Here is a 23,568-nt window from a genome sequence, read left to right as displayed (position 1 = left end):
AATAAATATAATATGACCTTTCAAGGTCAAGTGCAAGCACTTTTAAAATTCATTTTCAAACAAATAGTAGTGTTTAAATGGACATTTACATAAAAGAATGAGTGTCTTTGTGCATCGCGTGACGTATGCAGTGGGATTATTTCAATCAAAAGAGCCTTTAGATTTAAAAATGAGAATTTTATATCTGATTGGTTATTGTTAAACCAGGAAGTGAAACATGACGCTAAAACGGAGTATTATTAGTCATCAGATGACACACAATTGAACTATAATGTCAAAATAGGAACAAACCTAAACATCTACACACCTGACTTTGCCTTTAAAGCCAACAGGATTCCTTTTGGGCATCCCCTAGAAGCCTGGGTTAAAGTAACAAGATCCATGGAGGGAAATAGCATAGCTCTGCGTGTCGTTCTGCAGGTGTAAGTCTGCCCTGGATCATGGAGCATTAGCAGCCGTCAACATGGCCCCTTTTCAAGACTTGAGACCACTCCCCCCTCTTTTCAGTGACAGAGAGGTAAAAAAAGACCTCTGATATGGAATGTTTGAGTGCTAAACCTTTCTGGTCTCCTTGAACATGCATCCAAAACTTTTGAGGAATTACATTTTCCCCTTCAACTTGTTCGCTCTTTATGAAAGCTTTAGGTTGGGGACGACAGCTGCAGAGCCCCTGTTGAGTCAAGTTTCTCAGGCCGCCACAATTGACCTGGACACACAATCACACTTGCGGCCCTTCAGATGACCATTTTCTTCCATTTTTTACCCAGCCTTTCACGAAGGAAGCCAAAAAGAAGGGCAAACGTATTTTCTAAGGAATAAAAAATAGGGAAGAAATATGCAAAATAGGAAAAAGGGAAAAAGAAGAGTAAAAAAAAAGTAGGGGGAAAAGAAAGCAAAAAAGAAAAATGAAGAGGAAGGAAGAAAAAAGGAAAGCAAGAAAACAAAGGACTTAAAAAGAAAAAAGAACAAAAACAAATGCAATGTTCTCTTTTTTTCTCTTTTCTTCTTCATATTTTTATTTTACCCTTTTCTTTAGTTTTAATTTTTGACTCATTTCTTTTTTTTCCATCTTTCTTTTTAATATTTTTAATATTTTTCTTTGTTTTTGTTTCTTTTTCTTTTCTTTTTTTTTTTCTTATTTCTTTATTTTCAGTAATTAGCCTTAATTACTTTGTCGAATTGAGTTTCTGTATTCTGTATTATTTTCGTTATGCTTTCAGCACTCGTTTTCGGTTGTAAAAAAAAAGAATACAGTGACATCAAGTTGGCAAACGATACACATTGTACCTTTAACTTTTACATTAAGGGAGGGCTCAAACAATTGGTCCACGGGCCGCAAGGTTGAGACCTATGATGTAGTGTTTTATTTTTTGTTTGTTTGTTTTGGTTGTAGTCCTATACTTGATTTCAAAAGGCATTCAGAAAGGCTTCAATTATTTTGAATTTAACTTGCCTTCAGCTGTAAGAAGCCTCAATCAACACAGCCCAGAAGATCATCGGCTGCTCTCTGCCCAGTCTAGAGGACATTGCCGGCTTGCGATACCACAACATAGCCATTAAAATTATAAGACACTTCCCACCCCAGCCCCACCGCCTTGACTTGTTGCCCTCTGGTGGGCACTACAGGTACTTCAAAACTAAGACATACAGGCTCAGGGACAGCTTCTTCCCCATGACCATCACCACCCTAAACCAGCGCAAAAATTTGAAAACATATCTTGAGATTTGTTTTGGGGTTTTAATGTTTCTGTTGCTGTTGAATCTCAATGCACACAACTGTGAATTGATATATCTTGTGATCTATGTTGGGGATTTTGTTGATGCTAAATGTTATTGCACTTATTCTCATTGCACTTTTGTTCATGGTTCATGGTTCACAGTTCACGGTTCCCTTAATTGTCTGGGTGGTCGGGGAACCAACGGGGACACAACTCTGGACAGCCTTCTCCACTGTTGACGGTCCCTGGCCTTTTCATGGGTCATGGCACTGGTCCATTCCTTAATGTTGTCTGTCCAGTTCTTTTTTGAGTATTTCTATTTTTATGCCCCCTTGGACTGTGCCCTGGAGAATTATCTTGGTAAGTCCTGATGATCTTGTGACATGACCCTATAACTGAACTTTTCATCTGAGCACAGTTGACAACAGTTCACACAAAAAAACAGGCAAAAGTCAGCAGCATTCTGGATGATGCAGCAAATAAGCTAACTGAAAAAAAACAATCATAAATAAATGGACAAAATATTCCTCCAAACTCTAACCCCACCGGAAGCAGGGAGACCCTGAGGTCCTAAGGAATTCCTGACCCGGGGAAAGTGACAACATCCCTATCCTCAGAGAGGAGGTAGAAGCAGCAATTAACTCAATGAAAAGCGGAAAGTCAGAACACATACAAAATGGCGGTGAGCAAATGATAGACTACTTGATAACTTGATTGATGTATTTATCTGCAAGATCTGCACACGATTGACTATAAAGGACTTTATACGAGTGACTACAAGTTACTTGCATTCAGTTTAATTCAATGTAAAAAAAAAGGTCAGGGCAGCCTGTATGAAATGCATAAGTGGCAGATGTTTTGTCTTGGACGAGCTGCACTTCTTCTGATAACATGTTGCCTGGGTGTGCTGAAGCAGGACGACCAGACGTCGGGGCGCTGGTGTGTGAGATTGTTAAGCACAAAACAACTGCCTTGGCACGCCCATGGGAAGACCCAACACGCCATCATGCGAGGAGAAGACAACCAATAAGAGAAAGCTAAAGTTTGCTGCAGATGACACATAGCCAATAGGGAAATAGTAGGATGTCTTTGCTTCGTTTGTTGAAATGTATAAAGGATCCCAGGCAACTCGGATGCGGGTCGTCTCCTGTTGGGTATACTTAGATCTGCTGTTAGGAATAATAAACCCGCCCCCGTGTGGAATTCTGGATTATCCTGTGAATGGTTGTCTGCATGTGTGAGCCTCAGTCACAGTCCGGCTATCAGTTTTGATATATTCTCTCTCCCCCTTTTGCTCTACTTTGCCTTTTTTGGTCACTTCCTCTTTGGGTTTAATTTTTACTCACACCAGCTGTAACTTGCCCTGATCGCTCCCTAATCACCTATTTACGCATTCCGTTTTTTGGCTAGGTGCTAGTTTGTTGCCTCTTTTACCACATTCCAAGCCTTTTTGTCGCAGCTTTGTTTATTTCCAGTGTACCGAACCCTTTCCTCCTTTTCCTCCTCCTGCTGCCTCTTGTGATCAAAATTCTGCTGCCTCAATGCCTGATACCCTGCTTGTACTATCTGTGTTTCTGCATTGTCCACGCCACCCCGAGCGGGTCCTGACAGCCGTGACATGATAAGGGAGGAAGAACATAATACTGAAACCAGGGGTGATTTTTGCATCAGAGCGTTGGGGGTCATATGCATACCTGTCAACCTCCACGGCTCCGTGCCCTTACAAACTGTTGTATTTTCCCTTACAAAATACAAAATAATCTTACACCATATTTTTTTTTCAAACGTGTTTATTTATGTAGTTTAACATGTTATATTGTACATGTGTTTCGTTATATCATATATATTGTTAATTAACATTTTGTTGTGAGATACTGAGTTGCTCGACATGAATGAGGTTTATTATAAAAAAAGTTAAAAAATGAAGTCGCTTGGACGTTCACTGTAGAAGGAAAATATACATGCAAATAGAATTCATCTCATCTCATTAGCCGTACAGCTTATCCTCATTAGGGTCGCGGGGGGGCTGGAGCCCATCCCAGCCATCTTCGGGCAGTGGGCAGGGGACACCCTGAACTGGTTGCCAGCCAATCGCAGGGCACACGGGGACAGACGACTCATTCGCTCATTCACACCTAGGGACAATTTGGACCGGCCAATTCACCTGAAATGCATGTTTTTGGAATGTGGGAGGAAACCGGAGTGCCCGGAAGAAACCCACGCAAGCACAGGGAGAACATACAAACTCCGCACAGAAAGTCTGGAGCTGGATTTGAACCCACGACAGGTTCCCATGACATGAACTGTGCCGCACAAGCGCTAACCACTGCGTCGCCGTGCTGCCCGCAAATAGAATTATGTAGAATAATACATTTTCTTATTCAAATTATTAATTCATTTTCTGGATTAAATTATTGTTGGTAATATACTGATTAAAGGGATAACCACAAACCTGTCTTTTTTTAATTTTCTCCTTTTATACTTCCTTTTTTTCTTAACTTCTTTATACGACATAATAATTCGTAATATAGTGTATCAAAGCAAGTGAGCCGTTTGAGAGCCGGCTCTCTTTAATGAGTTGAGCCGAAAAAGACGGTTCTCTAAAAAGAGACGGACTTCCTTTCACTACACAACTCGAACTCGTTTGACTTGATTGATTTGCCGTTTGGTGATAGATAGTCGGTGTATACCGGATGGTACTCATAACTGACAAATTTGCGTTTTTCCATACAGATTTTCTTGTACATCGTACACGTCTTAAAATGTACAATAAACGTACTTTGTACGGAAAAAAACGTACAGGTTGACAGGTATGCATATGCAACTCGCTTAGATTCAATGCAGCTAAAATAAGGACTAATAACTGTTGATGATAACAGTGTCATGGTAAGGGGAGGTAAGACCGTTGTTCAATATAACCGCTGTGTTACACTCTCACCTGAGCCTTGACAGACTCTGCCGTTATGCCACAAGTGACTCTTGCCGTGGAGGGGGCGCGCGAGAGGTGCTAGGAATCGAGTTCTGAGGCTGCGTTGTTCACATTTTATTTACTTTTTTTTTTCTTTCTTATTTAGCCTTTTTTATCATATTAATCCAGTCATGCCCTTTATTGGGAAAAAGGGTTTAAACAACGCTATAGTTTCGGGGGTGCTTGGGTTAAGTTTAGGGGTGCTGGAGCCCCGCCAAAAACGGTCTGGACACGCCCATGACTGGAACTTTTTCTTTTTGGAACTATTTAAAAGCTATTATTCTTACTTCCAATTTTGGTGATGTAGTTCTGTGGACACGTTCCTTGCAACAAGGATAAATAACAACATAACAGAGGTGCCAAAAAAATGCACATACTTGCATAAAAACGGTAATGGCTATGTAAAGAACGTTGGGTCTTTTTAGTGATTACCTTGGCCTGCTTTTTTTCACACAGCCTAACATGTAGCAGCAATTTATAAAAGCTGTTGTTAACATGTCCCTTTTGGTTTTAGTGGATTCTTGTGGACGAAGGCGTGGCGCAACAAGGGTTGCTGACTAGTTAAAATGTTATATTTTGGGATTTTTATGTTGTGTAATCCTTATTTGACTGTTAGGGGAAGTCTATTAGTATTTTTCAGGGTAGAGAAAGGATAAGAGAAGTACCAGTATATTACCGCTAGATGGCAAAGTCTCACAGGTCGGAGAAGGGTGCTTGGGCCAAGTCTCACGGGACCTCACGTGACTTAGTGAGACTTGCTCAATAAATGATCCTTAATGTCAACAATTAAATGGTGTCGTGTGATACTGTTATTTATCATCTATTTTGCAGGTGAGATGTCTATACTTGTAACACACTTACCGTGAGGATGATAATTAGTGAAAATATGTTCGTAAAGGTTTTTCTGATGTCAGTGAAGTTGACAAAAAGTGAAATAATACGAGCGAGTTGTCCGTTAGCATAAGCAACAAATAGGGCTTTGGGTGAGGTATGCTATGTTATGCTGGACTAATTTAAGTGTGTACTGTGACGTTGATTTGTATATTTTGATACCAAACTACACAAGGTGGGTTGTTTTGGAAGGTACAGTTATGGCGTTTTGTTAAATGATTCTTGAAAAGTACCAATTGATGGCAATGTTATTTTGTATTTATATGTTAAAAGGGATCTCACGTGATTTATTGAGACTTGCTCAATAAATGATCCTTAATGTCAACAAGTAAATGGTGTCATCTGAGACTGACATTTATCATTTATTTTGCAGATGAGGTAAAACAACAACAACAAGAAAAACAAATATATATATATATATATATATATATATATATATCTCATCTCATTAGCTGTACCGCTTATCCTCAGTAGGGTCGCGGGGGTGCTGGAGCCCATCCCAGCAAGCAGTGGGCAGGGGACACCCTGAACTGGTTGCCAGACAATCGCAGGGCACACGGGGACAGTCAACTGACTCGCTCATTCACAGCTAGGGACGATTTGGACCAGCCAATTCACCTGATATGCATGTTTTTGGAATGTGGGAGGAAACCGGAGTGCCCGGAGGAAACCCACGCAAGCACGGGGAGAACATACAAACTCCTCACAGGAAGTCTGGACCAAAACCATATATATATCTCATCTCATCTCATTAGCCGTACCGCTTATCCTCATTAGGGTCGCGGGGGGGCTGGAGCCCATCCCAGCCATCTCCGGGCAGTGGGCAGGGGACACCCTGAACTGGTTGCCAGCCAATCGCAGGGCACACAGGGACAGACAACTCATTCGCTCATTCACACCTAGGGACAATTTGGACCGGCCAATTCACCTGAAATGCATGTTTTTGGAACGTGGGAGGAAACCGGAGTGCCCGGAGGAAACCCACGCAAGCACGGGGAGAACATACAAACTCCGCACAGCAAGTCTGGAGCTGGATTTGAACCCACGACAGGTTCCCATGACATGAACTGTGCCGCACAAGCGCTAACCACTGCGCCGCCGTGCTGCCTCCATATATATATATATATATATATATATATATATATATATATATATATCCATCGGTTAATGGGGACCAAAACCACCCGCGAGAAGTGAAAATCCGCAAAGTAGCGACGCCCCTTCAAAAATGCTTTTTTTTTTTTTGTTAAATTTTCTTATTTTATTATTATGAATTTTTTAGACCTGCGAAACTCTGAACCCGCGAACGTGGAACCGCATAGTAGCGAGGTCCCACTGTATATAAAACAAACGTGTAACACCCGCTGGAGCAAGACCATCCATCTGGGTCCCGTTACAAAGGCACAACAACCACTTCATCACTTGCTACTTAATAAAGTTTTTCTCATTCAGCATTAAAAAATAGTTCTTCCGTCTGTAATTTAAAGCTAAATCCATAGCATTCAGCATGAATCACAAACTGCCCAATCTTAAACGATGAAAAATAATGGTGCTGTTGCTGCAAAATGTTGTTTTATTCCAACATCTGAACAAAAATTAACGGTTTTAACGATTACAAGAAGAAAAACATCAACATGGAAGTCTACACTGAAACATTTCAATTGTAACAAGGGAAAACGGTTGATTATCACCTGCAAGCAAAGCAAGGGTGATGATACACTTTTTGTTTGGGATCTAACGCTGCATTCTAGGAAAGTTGGAAGTCAAAAGTTTTCCTACCTCCGACCAGGAAAATATCATTGGAATGACACTCGAGGTCGGGGGTCCTTTTTGCAAAATCGCAGAAAAAGTATGTTCCCGACTTGGAGTTGCTCCAATCAGACATAACTGGACAAAATGGCGACGCCCGTGAAAACACAAACGGTGAATAGTGAAACATTATTGACACAGTTATAAGAATATATTCATCTTTATCTGTTCATTATTAAATCAATGTAGTTATTTAACACAGCTTCACTAAACATAACATATTTGTAATGACTGTATGATGATTTGCTACTATCTCTTGCCATAAAGTGATCTAATCAACCATCTTTGCAAGTTACATTGAAAGGCTTTGAGGTCGTATATGGTACCATTCGAGTGGGATAAATCAAACTTTCCACTTTTCTGGAATATAGCACAAGTTAATAGATCTTTTTGGAGTTTAGACATGACCACCATCTTTCACAGGCAGTCAGGTAGGTTGCCTTAGATGTGAAAAATGTCAAAAAAAATGACTTTTGGTATTGTTGACTGCATTTTTTCTAAGGAAGAATTACACAATCCTAGGCCAGAACAAACTTGAATATCAACGCCATCTTTCCCAGGCAGTCAGGTTGGTTGCTCTCGGTATGAATAATGCCAAAAAAAGCGGACTCAGCACTTTTTGTTTTATTTATTCCAAGAAACACATCCCACTTTCCCAGACCAGAACGACATTGAATATCAGCACATATTTTACAGGCAGACAGGTAGCTTTACCCTAGACGTGAACAATGCCACATAAAACTGACTTGGCATTTTTAGTTTTGTAACTCAGTATTTTTCACAGAAACAGATTCCACTCTCCCAGGCCTGAAGTACATTGGATATCAACACAGAAAGACATGCCACTCTCCGAGGACCACAACAACATTGAATATTTGTTGTTACGGGCAGTGAGGTAGATTACCCTACAGAAAGAAAAATGAACCTTGAAAGTGAAATGATTTGATATGGCATGAGCCAAACCAAAGTAGGCAACACAGATTCGAAGTATTTGCTGAATATCAAGGCGTGTTTCAAACACGACTACATTAATATAGAGTTAATCTGAGATTAGTTTAACACGGACCCCTTAGTGCTTTTGACATATTCATGTGAAAAATATTTGCGCTCTTTTCATATCATGTTTTTAGTTTCCACATAAATATTTAATATCAGCAAACAAATGCAAAGTGCAGGCAAATAAAACACAAATAAAGTACAGTTTTTAATATTCTACTTTAATTTGTGGTACAAAAAAAGCACTTACCTCATGATTAATGGATTTAGATACAGTTATCACTTTAACCTGTGCTCTATCCAAATAGAAATTGAAAACCATAAAGAATCTTAGCAATATTATCACTTTAAAATCATGTGAAAAGTTGATGAAATCGTTTTGTCGAATTACTTAAAAATTCGTGTGGATTAGGGGCGGTTGAAACACGTTTTACTTAAAATTAATATATGAAATTGAAATAAAATACATATACGGAAACGCCATAGGCTAAAGAGGTGGATAATTCAATATTGACATATTTTGTTGTATATGAAAGCCACTAGGGGGTACATTGTGCATGTATTGATCTTTATGGCTAAAATAATTCATTACCTCATTACCTTAATCACATAGCTTTGGCGGAGCTCATCCTAGCTGTCTTCAGGCGATAGGCACACCCTGAATTTTAAAGGAAAATAACCCTCATCAATCGAAATGTGTTAAATGAAAACAATACTTCTAAGAAGCCTTACAAGAATAAAATGTGTTTAGATATTTCGACCTTATGGTAGAAAGTCAAAATTATAAAAATGATTAGAAAGAAAAAACACTCAAAACCCGCTTCTTTGCCTGTTATCATGTAAACTGTGGGGGGTGGGCAAACTACGGCCTGCGAGCCACATGCAACCCGAAAGCTTTTTTTAATCTGGTCCGCTGAACAAAATTGGTCAAACTATTATGACAACCTAAAATAAATAAAAAACTACTAACAAAAAAGCTTTTTTTCGGTGGCAGCTTTGTCTCTTAGTCCCTTTGTGTTTCTACTATAAAACCACTACCACAGAAATACCACAAAATTACTACAGAACAAACCTTTTATATTATTTTAGAAAAATGAAGGCGGAAAATACTATAGAAATACTACATTAATACTGTAATACAAAATACTATTACAGAAATAAAACGACAGTCATATTATAAACAGACAAACGAAATACTGCAAAAACACTCCTATGGAAATACTACAAAAGTACTACAAAAATACATCTACAGATATACTACTAAAATCTACAATCTAAATACTTCTACAGAAATAATACAAAATAATACCACTACAGTAATACTAAAATGCAACAATACTACAGGGAGATCTGGGCTTCCCTGCTAAAGCTGCTGCCCCCAAGACCTGACCCCGGTTAAGCGAAAGATAATAAATAGATGGATATAGTACCACAGAAATATTGCAACAAAAATACTAAAAAAAAGTACTCTTACAGTAATGCTGCAAAATCTTACAGATCTTCCGGTAGAACAAAAAACATTCATGTATAGAAATACTGTACTACAAAAATACTAAAGAGACACTACAAAAATGGCACTATGGAAATACGACAAAAAATAATACAAAAATATCAGTACTGTAATGTTACAAAGATACTACAGAAAAAATGCAACTGCAGAAATACTATAAAAATGCTACAGATTTACCACACAAATTCTACGATAGAAATTCTACAACAGGGGTCTCCACATTTTTCAAGCTGAGAGCTGCTTTTAATGCGTGCAAAGGGGCACCCACTTTGATATGTATTTTTCAATAATAACGTATGCCATTACTATATTATTACTGTTATTACACGGTAACTATTGGAAGTAGGGTTCAAACTCAGTCAAGCACTATAAAAACAGTTTTAGTAGAAAGTTTTAAGTTATTTAAAATGTTCTTGACTTGATCCTAAAACAGTTGTGCAGAAATAGTATTTTCTCTTCTTAAACTTTATTTTGCTGTTACATCATTTTCCATTGTACTGTTTACTTTATTTACACTTGACTTAATCTTCCATTTTCGCAAAATTATGGAAATTTGTTCAGTTCTCCTGTTGACTTGTTGGTTTTACCAATTTTGTCACGGTTTAGAATAGAATTATAGAATAGAATTTACTTTTATTGTCATTCTTTGTAACAATGCACACAGAACGAAATGTCGACACACCTGACCCGTACAGTTAAACTGTAGCGAGCCGATGCAGCCGCAGCCAAACAGGGCGCAGCCATTTTAGTCATTAGGTGACCAAACCCCCCAATTCCAACCCTTAATGCTGAGCGCCAAGCAGGGAGGCAATGAGTACCAATGTTGTAAGTCTTAGGTATGACTCGGCCGAGGCTTGAACCAGCGACCTCCTAGTCTCAGAGCGGGCGCCCTACCATCTAGGCCACCGAGCTGAAAATAGTTTAAAGTGCAATATCCCAGTTCCATATAGTTTTTATTTCAGATGTGAATACTTTATATAAGAGGTGAAAACTTTATATTTTTCTATTGATGATTCTTTATATTGTATATTTTGCCTTTTGACTGAAGTGTAACCGTAATCTCGTAGGAATACAAAGAAAATAAAGGGGATTCTGTTTCTGAAGATCACAATGACCCAATCATAGTAAATTATTTTCAGAGATGGTCCACGGGTACCTCAGCTGTTCTCAGGGGCTACCACCACTTTGGAGACCTCTGTTTTACAAAAATACTGTAGAAATATGACAGAATTACTACTAAGATATAAAACAAAAATACTGCAAAACATACAGTAATATTACAAAATAATACACAAATACGACAGCAGAAATGCTAGAAAAATACAAAAAAAAGCCAGAAAAAAAGAAAGAAGCAAAAAAAGGAAAAAAGGTAATAGAGAACCAAAAAAAGCCAGAAAAAAGTAACAGCTAGGAAAAAATAAACACAATGAGATTTTTTTTAAAAGGAATTTAAAAAAAGGAGAAAAAACGGGAAAAAAGGAAAAAGTTTGTGTTGCATTCAAATACTTTCCAATTGTATCAAATTAATCTTGTTGCCAACATTGTACTTCCACTAAAAAAATGTAATTAAATGCGTTTCTGTGTCGTGCAACCGACTAAATAAGCCCCCAAAAATGTTACTATTATACGACAAAAGATATCAGGAAAAAAAAGATATGGAAATCTTGTGAAAAAATTGTAAAAACAATGACGTTGGTAGGCCCTGCAACCTTTGCAATCGTACATTTGTCAATTCATATAATTTAAATAATTTTGCATTGCCCGGAAACTTAGCAAAATGTAACGTGATGTCAAGTTTTGGACATGTTTGATAACGATTTAGTTGCCACACTTGGGGTTGCTGTTGCTCACTGTTGATTCAAGCGTTTCTCATCGACTTTGTGTGAACGCTCAGAACCGTGGAAAATTAGAGGAAACATTGCTTGCACTACACAATACAGCAACATGTAGTGGTCAAATATCAGACAGTTCCCCTTTAACTCATTTAGTGCTATACATATGTGTTTTCAGAAGCATTGTCCGTCCCTGTGTGCCAAAACGTAATACTTAAATTCTTAATTTGAAATTTAAAAAAAAGTTCCTAAATCTTTGGTGTGGTTAATTAGTAAGTGCCAAGCCTTTGATAATGATTTTAGTATAATAAATCACCACTGGATGGCGGAATTGCGTTGAACATTCCTTTGTCCACTCATCGAGGAGTCCCACTTTTTCGTGTTGCTTTGCTTCCTCTATCAAACAATCGAGAGTGTGTGAGCAGCCCTCGAGTGGGGTTGCTGTTGCTCACTGTTGTTTCAAGCGTTGCTCACCAACTTTGTGTGACAACTTTGCCCACCGCTGATACAAACCATGCACGGCAAGGCTGAAACAAGCTTCAGATGTTAAAACTGGTGGCCAAAAGTTTGTCAACAAAAATATTGGTGTGGTTAAATCTTTGTGGACAATGACAATGTACATGCACATTGGAATGTAGAAATGGTGTCGTCATGCAAATCAAGGCACTGAGGAGTTTTGATGGCGATTTTGGGGTGGTTAATGATTTGATTTATGAAAAGGATTAAACTTTTAATGCAAGCTTACAAACACTTTCCTGATCCAAAAATACTAAAATTTTGTTATTCAATAATGGGCTACCCCTGCATGATACATTGCCTAGCAAAATTATCCTTATGACCACACAAGGAGAAAACTAATCTGAGAAGCAATCAAGAGGCCCTTGATTGCTTCGAACGACTTGTAGACATACACCGCTAAGATGAAACAATCTGTGCACAAGACAACTATTAGTCATAATCTGCATAAATCTGCCCTAGAATGGCAAGATAAAAAAAGTACCAAGAAAAGCTCTGTTTAGCGTTTGCAGGAAGCACAGATAACATGTGGAACTGGGTGCTCTGGTCACACGAGACTAAAATTTAACTATTTGGGCTGAATGCACAGCGTTATGTTTGACGTAATAGTAACAGTGGACATTACTCAAACAGCATCCCCACTGTCAAACATGGCGGTGGCAGCATCATGCCCTTGGGTTGATTTTCTTTTGCAAAGACTGGAGATAGTTAGAGTTAATGGCAAGATGGATGGAGCCATATGCAAAGAGAATCTGGCAGAAAATCTGTTAGATTTTGCAAGAGACCTGAGAACGGGATGCAGGTTCACCTTTCAACAGGACAATGACTCTAAACATAATGCAAATTATAACACTTACAATATAAAGGTGTTAGAATGGGCAAACCAAAGTCCAGGCCTCAATCTTATAGATCATGTGTGGAAAGATCTGAAATAATTCTGTGCACACATACCTCAAATTAGCACCAGACCTTTAGGGACTTGAGCTGTTTTGTAAGGAAGAATGGGCAAATATTTCTGTTTCAAGATGTGCAAAACTTACCCAAAAAGACTTGTGGCTGTGGTCGCACTAAATGGATATTGTAAAAATTAGCAACTAGAATGAGGCTTACTTTTCAATTTTTGATTTGTTACCACCATAAAAAATGTTGAATACATTTGGTTTCTTTTCATGATTGTGTCTCAAATTTGTTTATTCTTAGAAATATATTTGAGACTTTTTTTTACTTATAAGTTTGAAGCCTGAAAGATGTCAATATGTAAAAAAGTTCTTTTTTGGGGGGGCAAGAAACTGTTAGTTTCTGATCGAAATGGTGCAGGGATATTTAAATGGGTTTGTACATAACTATGAGAAGGGGATTTTCCTAAAACAATATTGCTGTATGCTGGATGCAAATCGTTTTTTCTAAGTTTGCGTAATCAATAACATTAGTGTTCCTCCTTCAACAACTACTTCTTTGAACATGCATACATATGACAAACAGAATAAGGTATAAAAGCTAGCCAGTGCCAAACCATTCCACACTTCATCTGTCAAGATGGTCTCCAAAAATGTGGTCGCAGTTTTTCGTGAGTATAAAGGCAAATAGCGGAGTTATATTTGATATACTTCAAATATCAAAGCATGTGTTTTCTCTATCCTGCAGTTGGAGTTGCAGTACTTTATTTGACATCAGATGCAGGTAATGGCTTTTACACAAAACCTCCACAATAACACTCTGCTAATACTGTAACTCTATTGATATTTTAGCAGAGGCAACGTGCTTTGATCTGTGGAGATCAAATGAAGGTAATGGTTGCTATTAAACATCCACAATGGTAGAACATCCTGCAACTAACTCAAGTGTCCATTCAGTGCAGACATTCTACGATGTGGCATGCCCAAGGGTTCAGCCTGAGCTTCAGTGCCGTACGTATTACCCGCCATTACAATGTTTCCACACTAACTGCTACAGCATTTGCATGTTGCTTTGTGGAATGTAGCTGAAGGAACCAGGATCATCGTCATGGCTGTAGACTACGGTTTGAAGGAAAATGCTGACTGTTCTGATCGGAGTAAGCCGGCAATTGTTTCCCAGGAGAAGGGCCTTCATCCGTTCTTTGCCTTCTGGATGAAATCTGTGTAAGGCCATTTGAAATAACGATAGGCACACTCCTACTTCAAAATGATGTTATTACTATTCCAACAGCTGTGACAAGGAAAAGAGGTGCCGACTGCCACCAGCCAGCAACTTCATGTTCATTCAAAATTGGTCAACTGACAACTTCCTTCAAATCTCCTACATTTGTGAACCAGAAATGGAAGGTACGAGTCTAGAAGAGCTTTCACTGGTATGAAGGAAGTCAACAAATTCTGGCCATTTGCAGCCTGTCATCTGTTATCAGCAGCGTACAAAATATTCTAAAAATCAATTCTAGAAAATGCCCCTCTGAAGGATTACATAAAATATAAAAGAATCTCTGAACTTGTGAGTTTGTCAGCTATTAGGTCGGTTAATTTAACGGATGCAAGAGTGTGTCCTCGTTATAAATGTAAATGGCAAAGGATGGTTGGGAACAATTTTCCCTCTAATTTTCCACGGGTCTGAGCGTTCACACAAAGTCTGTGAGCAACGCTTGAAACAACAGTGAGCAACAGCAATTCCAAGTGTGGCAACCAAGTCATTATCAAACATGTCCAAAACTTGACATCACGTTACATTTTGCTGATTTTCTGGCAATGCAAATTTTTTTTTCACTTTTGAATGAATTGACTAATGTATTATTGCAAAGGTTGTACGGCCTACAAACGTCATTTGTTTTTACAACAATTCTTTCACAAGATTTCCATTTCTTTTTTTTTTCCTGGTATCTTTTGTCGAATAATACTAACATTTTTGGGGGCTTATTTAGTCGGTTGCACGATACACAACTGTATTTAATCACATTTTTTAGCGGAAGTACAACGTTGGCAACAAGATTAACTTGATATAATTGGAAACTATTTGAATGCAACACAAACTTTTTGTTCTCTATTTACTTTTTTCCTTTGTTTATTTCTTTTCTTTTTTCTGAATTCGTCCTTCTTTTTTCTCTTCCTTCTGTTTCTTTTTTTCTCAGCTTTTCACAACTTTTTCATTTTGATATTTTTTTCTTTTTTGTTCCATTCCCCCTTCCTTTAAGTCATTTTGTGCATAATTTTTTATAATATTTGGTCATATATGGATGAAAGAAGCAAAAACAACCTGAAAAGCCGTTCAGGACCCGAAAGAGCTAGTTCCTTTTATTGAGCCGAGCCGAAGAAGCCGGTTCTCGAAAAACTCTAAAAAGTCACACAGCTTAGAGGGAACATTGCGCTGGATAGATTTTCTTGTGCGCTGAGAATGTGCGGGCAGTGCACGATTGCACACACGCGCAGCTTAGAGGGAACACTGGTTAGGAATGACTGATATCAACGCACATGATGCATAGGGGATAAACCAATGTATGCTGTCGGGCCTGCTGATGAAGGGTTGCATGACACAGCAATGTACCCCCTTGTTTTGCTGTGGGATTAATGTTTGGTGTCAGGTTGGGAAGAGCAAAGGTGAAGGAATGTTTGGTGAATGTCAGTGTGTTCTTAACTTAAGCCACCTCCCACTAGGGGAATATGGCTTTGTTACATAAATAGATGGATGGATACATATAGATAGATAGATGGATGGATAAAAAAGGTGAAAAACCAAAACTTATTGGTGGCAGGGTATTAGAATCAAATTAATGCCATTGACATAATTTCCTTCACTCCCTGATTTCTTTCAATCTATTTGGTGGTAACGAACTGTTCCATACCATAAACAATAGCTTGTTTATGCAGCGGTATAAACCGACATTGTATACAGAGTGATGTGCCCATAACAAATCCTCCCGCAGGTCCAAAACAATAGAACACAAAATGAAGATACGTCAACAACAACAAAAATGAAAACCAATTCAAATGAATAATATTTTGAGACCAAATTATGTTATTGCATTTTAGTTTTTAACGAAAAGCCTTCTTAAATTGCTACAGTTTGGAGTTTTGTTACCCAAAATAATTTGATGATGCTATGAAACATTTATTTCTTCTGTTTTCTTTTTTTTAATATTTAGTGAGACTCTCATAGGCCAAAGTAAAATGTGGTCCACACACATATTGTGCCTTGGGAAGAAAACATGTAGAAACTGCTCTTTCTTTTAAACGTTTAATAATTCTATAGGTATGAAGTCAGAAATCATCTGCGACGGACAATCTGGCACTCTCAAATGTGGTGAGTAACTATACCATTCCTGATATCACTTGCACATCTTTTTTTTTATGCTGTCGAATCTATTAAGTAATGCTCAATTTGAGGAACACATGTCAACTTCAGATGCTGGAAACGTGTTCATCCTGAAAGCAAAGTATGGCCGATTTGACGAGAACACATGCACATCAACACCCTCAAGAATGACATTCTGCAACAATATGAGGGCTGTAACTCAAGTTATGGACCAGTACGTATCATCAAGACAAATAATGCGAGATGTTTGAGATGATTACATTCAAACACTGAATACAATTCCTTAAAAGGTGTCACTATACTGGGGAAAGCGAATGCACACTGGAAATAACCGGTCTACGAACCACTGGAATGGGATGCGATAACAGTCCAAAATACCTCAGCGTGGATTATGTTTGCCTCACGGTAGGAAATGGTTTGATTATTTACCTTTACTTGTATGCCACTTGGCATCTCTAATCTTCCTTTTTTCTTTCATAGGATTTATAGACATCCTCGAGAGGTCAGGGTGGAGCAGCGACTAATTAGGGCTCTGCGTTGACACAGCAAAATAGTTGTAGAATGAAAATAAAACGATTGAGCAACAGATGAGTTTTGTGTTGTCTTTACAAGAAATAACAATATGCCTTTCTCCTTTCCTAAGTCACCGTTTTGCCTAGAAAGTTGTCTGCAAAATGAAAGCAAGGGATGTCTCTAATTAGTTATACAGTTGACCAGTGGCAGTGCATTTTACACTTAGGCCTTTAGTAGTGCTACGTCCGAATCGTCCCAACCCTCAACAAGTATTTCATGGCCATAAAACATTTTTCGGAGCTAAAGCGGTGGCACTCATAAAAAAAAGCATTAACAACAATAATGTAGCTACATTTTACACCCGAAAGATCATTTTTATTTGCGCATATTTACTCTGTTGTGCAGATTGTCTGTTCATTTCAGTTCCATCAAGAAATTATTTTCTATCACCATTGAAGCTAATGCTGAAAGGCGAGACTGTCCTGTCGTATTTCTGGCATAAGCATTGGACACAGGGACATTTTTCTTCACCTTTTGGTGTGATACTTGCATTACCGCCCCCTTCCCAATCACAATCAGTTAAACCACGAATGTTTCCCTAGGCCAGCTAGAAGGTCCTGGTTGAATGGTTGAAACATGATTGGTTAAATGCGTGAATATGACAGCTTAAGTCAGGAAGCAGAACAATCAGTGGAAAATATATGGCAAAGAGCTGACAGACAATTTCAAATTATTTGATATCAGGAGATTCAGATATTTTCAGGCCATTGGAGAAAGCCTTGCAGGCCCTGACAACTTACCAGTGCTGTTGACTTCTTTGAACTACATGAACTTACCTAAAATGTATAATAACCTTTTAGCGAGGCCATTCTATGAAAGCAGAGAAGAACTGTGCAAGAATATTGCCTTTTTATTAAAAATGGTATGTGTGTCAGGGTTGGGTAATACGAAGATTGGGCTTGGATATCTTATGATTAATTGAGTAATTGAACAACCCCAGTCTAAAAAAATGAATATAAATATTTGTGTCATAATTGTTTTGAAACAAAAGTCAAAGAGTCAAACCGAAAAAAACAGCAAATGAAAAAACAAATATAAAAAAGTCAAGATGATAAATACAATACTTCAAATTGCAAAATATTCTGAAAATGAAGTCACAGTGCAAATAGTGTAAGCGACACGATGTAAAAAACCTTTAGCAGTATCCATCCATCCATTATCTGCACCGCTTATCCTAAGTAGGGTCGCAGGGGTGCTCGAGCCCATCCCAGCCATCTTCAGGCAGTGGGCAGGGGACACCCTGAACTGGTTGCCAGCCAGTCGCAGGGAACACAGTGACAGACAAGTCACTCGCTCATTCACATCCAGGGACAATTTTTACCCGGCCAATTAACTTAACATGCATGTTTTTGGAATGTGGGAGGAAACCGGAGTGACCGGAGGAAACCCACACAAGCACGTGAGAACATGCTAACTACAAACAAGAAGGTTTGATCCCATGACGTCAGAACTGTGCCTCTCAAGCGCTAATCACTGCGCAGTCGTGCTGCCCCCTTTAGTAGTATAAAAGTTCCACGACAACAACTGTTTCAGAACAAAAGTCAAGAGAGTTACACCAAAAGAGCAGTAACGTAACAAAAGTATAAATACCGTACGACAATCAAATATTGTATTTTGCAGACTGTACAGTGTCACGGTTGCACATTGCCCTACTTGGGCCCGCCTGTTCGACGGCAGCTGTGGCTCGTTGCCTGATTGGCTTCCCTCCTATTTAAACTCAGTGCTCTCGTTCAATCCTTGTCAATCCGTCAACGAACCGCTGCACTTGCAAGGAGTGTATTTCGACTCTGTCCGGTATCCTGCTCGTGTATCCAGCCATCTCCGGGCAGTGGGCTGGGGACACCCTGAACTGGTTGCCAGCCAATCTCAGGGCACACAGGGTCAGACAACTCACTCGCTCATTCACACCTAAGGACAATTTGGATCGGCCAATTCACCTGAAATGCATGTCTTTGGAATGTGGGAGGAAACCGGAGTGCCCGGAGGAAACCCACGCAAGCACAGGAAGAACATACAAACTCCGCACAGTAAGGATTTGAACCCACGCAGGAGGTTCCCATAACCTCAAAACTGTGCCCCACACGCGCTAACCACTGCGCCGCCGTGCTGCCCCTAATTAATCATAATACTGCCAATTTATTAGTAGTAAAAAAAGAAGTACATTGAAAAAAAGAAGCAGATAGATAACAAAGCTGTCCAGACATGAATGAATGAATCAATGAATGAATCAATAAATGAATCAATGAATGAATCAATGTATAAAACTATTTCAAACATGAAAAAAACAAAACAACTAGTCAAAAAACAAAAACAATGGTTTATTGCATGTTCAAACATAGGCCTTGAATCTAAGTCTGTCAGAAATTAGTTGGGTCCAAATAAATCTGGCATATAACATTTTTTGTGGACACATCCAAACATTATTTGGATGAACATTGCCAAATAATGTTGCATCAAGATCACGCTTCAAGATTCATGGATCCCTTAACTGCATGGGTTGTCGGAGCACTAATGAGGATGCAACTCTGGAAAGCCCTCTCCTCTGTTGACGGTCCCTAGCCTGTTCTTGGGTCATGGCAAAGTTGGCACCAGTCCATTCCTTAATGTTGTTGGCCCAGTTCTTTTTCGGTCTTCCTCTCCTCCTGCCCCTTGGACTGTGCCATGGAGAATTATCTTGGTCAGTCCTTGTGATCTTGTGACGTGACCGTACCACTGAAGTGTCTGTCTGCACACAGTTGACACCAGTTCTTCGTAGGGTCCAATGTGCCCTCTGATGGTGTCGCGCACCGTTTAGTCTGCCACATGGACTAAGTAGCTGATGCCTAGAAGTTTCCTGCAGCATTGCATCGCATCTTCAAGGCCTGGATTTTCCTTTTCCAGTTTTGCTGTGAGGCTCCATGTCTCGCAAGCGCAAAGGAATATGAAAATAACCAGCGCTTGCATAAGTCTGATTTTTGATTTCACTGTTATGTTCTTGTCCCTCCAGATTGGTTTAAGTCTGGCAAGTGCGGCTGTGGTTTAAGCTATCCTGGCCAGGATTTCTGGTTCTGACCCCTCTTCTGACAAGACATCTCCAAGATATTTAAGTTTAGTGACAGGTTCTAGCTCTCTGTTGTTTGAAAGTGATTTTTGTGGTGATACCTTGGGGATTGTTGGACATTACTTTTGTTTTTTTCTGTGCTGATTTGCATCCCATACTGGGTTGATGCTTCGTCCAGGCGATTGACCAGATCTCTGAGTTTCTGTTAGTCTCCTCCCAATACGGCAATATAATCTGCAAAACGGAGGTTAATGATGTTGTGTCCCCCAATACTAACTGTACCGTTATGTTCCTCCAGAGTTTGGGACATGATCCTCTCCAGATGTTGATGTTGAATAAAGTTGGAGAGAGATTGCAGTTTTATGTCACACCAACTATGGTTTGAAAACACGCTCCAATGGTATTATTGATAAGTATCGAACTGTTGCCATTGGCATACAGTTGTTCAATGGTCTGAACAAATAAACCAAACACATGGATGATTAAGGGGTTATTCAATGGACGTCATAAGAAGAATCAGATTTCAAATATAAAAAGAATATGAAAAGAAAATGACAAACCAAATAAGCTATGAAAAAAAAGTATTATAGAGAATTTATAGGAGAAGAACGAAAATAATGTTGAAAGATTGTGGAATATAACACATTTTATAATAAACAAAAATTCTGAAAAATACAACCGAGCTGAATAGATCATCATACAAAATCCACCTGAATAACTAGTGAAGTAAACTATATCTTATTATGCAGGGCACTGCCCACATTTTGTCAGCAATACATTAACTGGGAAGAGGGGCCCACATATTCGACAAATTGGCCAAAATGTTGCTTTGTTTTGAACAAGTAGACCCCAAAGTACATCTTGAGGCAGAAACAAATTCTAGAGAATCGTGGTCCGACAATGCAGACTAAATCAGAGATTCTCATGGAAACCAAACAGCCAGCATCGAGGGATGTAGTGCACTACATATATGAAAAGTGTAATAAATACAAATCTTCCGCACTACTTTTTAGCATATTCAAAATAGTGGTGTGAATACATTTGCAGATTTTTTTTTATTATTATTATTTTTTATCATGCTTGCATCCTTTACCTAGTAAAATATTTATGATCGTCAAACAAATGTAATTTACAGTCAAATATAACACAAACATTGCGCTGTTCTTATGTTACTTTAACCTATTGGGCAAAAAATGAGTCATTATTGAAAAGTTCGGGACAAGATTGGACTAAAAAGACATTTGTGGCTGAGTTTATATATATATATATATATATATATATATATATATATATATCAACACCCATCAAAATGATTCCCATGAGAGTTGGGAAAAGAAAAACTTTCTGGGGATACAGTAATGCCTTTTGTCCTTAACTGTTGTAAAGCGTTAATAGCACAAGGAAAGAGGGAACACCGTCCAACAATATTTTTATTCTCAGTCCATTTTGAGGTAAAACAACAAATTGCAAAGAGTTTGGGAGTGATGGAAGTAAAACTGAAAATATATAGCTTGCGACTTATTTGGTCATTTTGTTGCTGACAAATATTATTACTCTAGTTTTCTTTGCACTATTGTTTAAACTGCCGTATTCTTCCAATACTCTAATATTGTAATATTATCATAACTTAGTCTCGAGCCAGATGCAGACTTTGTGTTCTCAGGCAGGCCGGATCAGTAAAAGAATGTCAACTTGAAATATGTAGCTTACCATAGTTTTTCAGTATTATGCTTTATCATTCAGTCTACTTTAGTAACCTATTCTATCTATCTATCTACCTTGATCATATCCCTCAAGAGGGGTGACCGACAGCAAGACAACACATACAATAACAAAGAAAATAAAAGGGAAAAAAATAGCAAAAAAACACACTAACATTTTTGGACCATGGCCAACCCAATTGCCCAAACACCCAAACAAGTTAGGCACCTCGGCACCTAAGTTGGTCATGCTTTCGTCCTTCCAGATGAAACGGGACACCAGAAAGCGGCCATGTCACTCGGGTCAGGGTGACATAACACACTTTTTTGTTCAACAGCAGGGCCCGACAGCTTTCACTGGTTTACCCCTGCCGCATCATATGGGTGCCCAGCCTATCCTTTCACAACACCTCTCCACTCCTTTCTATCACCAACAAGAGCTCTAGTTTTCATTATATTTAGACCTCTTTCCTTGCAGTGCACTCATAACACCATTCATCCACGTCAATCGCGGCCTTCCTCTTGGTCTCCTTCCATTGACTTCTGCTCTGTAGATCCTCTTCAACATTCGCTCCTCATCCATCCTCTCAGTGTGTCCACACCAACCGAGTTATCAACACGCTTGCTCAGTTCCACGACTACTCCAGTTCTGTCTCTCACAATATTATTTCTCAATCCATCCAATCTTGTCACTCCCAACATAGTCCTCAAACACGTAATCTCAAAAACATTCAATTTCCTTCTTAAATCTGCGTTCAGGCTCCAAGTCTCTGCACCATACAACACAGTCGGCACAATCACACTCTCATACAGTCCCCTCTTAACATCCATACTCATACTCTTGTTGCTCATCACTCTCCTCAGAGCAACCCAAACCTTGCTTCCTTGATTCACTCTGTGCAATACCTCGCACTCCATTCCACCAACTGCAGCCACATTACAACCCAAGTACCTAAAGCTTTCAACTTTAGTAACCTAACTTACATATTTAAATAGTGGATGACAAAGAATCCTTTCTAAGTGTCACACAATAATTCACAAAGAATGGGAAAACACATTTTCACGTAAAGCATTTAATGCGTTACCTGGTTTATTTTCTGACATACTCAGAAATTCTTAGCGTGCCAGAATAAATAATCCTGTATGTTTGACATGGCTACTCTAAGCATTACATAGTAAATATCTTTACCCTAGAGTGTCATGTGTATTTCCATTGTATATCAACGACAATTAAGACAATTCAATCACATATCTGCACTTTAATGGGAAAAGATAATTAAATAAAGTAAGTAAAAACATCAGCTGAACCTAACTCTTGTGAAATGGAATTGAATATAATCATCTTTGAATAATTATGTTTCTCAAAACACATTAGGGAATATTACAGAAGGCAAAACCGTAAAAAGAGAAACTGGACGTAAAGTACGCCATAGCTTATTGTCTTCTGAATCATACAAATGTACATGTTTTAAGTGAGTATTGCAAAATGAGTTGCTCATTTACACAGTGAATATTTTCATATTTTAAACAACTGATTCCAAGAATTTGAATGAAAAGAAGTGTATTTGCGAAAATTTAAAAAAGGAGATTTTCTTAATCAAATACTTTGTATGCTATTCGATTACCATCGTTTAAAATTTGAGTATTCAGTATTTGTGTCCCACCTTTTACGCCTACTCCTTTGAAAAAACATGCAAAGGACAAACAAAAGGCGAGGCATAAAAAAGCCAGTGTCTA

The 23,568-nt window shown here is 38.6% G+C and overlaps 1 protein-coding gene across 1 annotated transcript; it reads left to right on the top strand.

The window, feature by feature from the left end:
• The first annotated feature begins 5,498 nt into the window (after positions 1–5,498).
• LOC148370180 (L-rhamnose-binding lectin CSL3-like) lies at positions 5,499–17,109 on the top strand. Its single transcript, XM_088330076.1, has 11 exons — positions 5,499–5,517; positions 13,777–13,807; positions 13,885–13,920; positions 13,989–14,027; positions 14,094–14,147; positions 14,222–14,360; positions 14,428–14,543; positions 16,456–16,506; positions 16,609–16,732; positions 16,809–16,923; positions 16,999–17,109. The coding sequence occupies exons 2-11, from the start codon at positions 13,777–13,779 to the stop codon at positions 17,005–17,007; spliced, it is 714 nt and encodes a 237-aa protein (XP_088186202.1). The 5' UTR covers positions 5,499–5,517; the 3' UTR covers positions 17,008–17,109.
• Positions 17,110–23,568: the final 6,459 nt, after the last annotated feature.

Source organism: Urocampus carinirostris, chromosome 3, assembly GCF_059441175.1.
Source record: "Urocampus carinirostris isolate Australia breed hairy pipefish chromosome 3, RoL_Ucar_1.0, whole genome shotgun sequence".
Classification (NCBI taxonomy): Eukaryota; Metazoa; Chordata; class Actinopteri; order Syngnathiformes; family Syngnathidae; genus Urocampus; species Urocampus carinirostris.
This window is presented reverse-complemented; position numbering and strand designations above follow the sequence as displayed.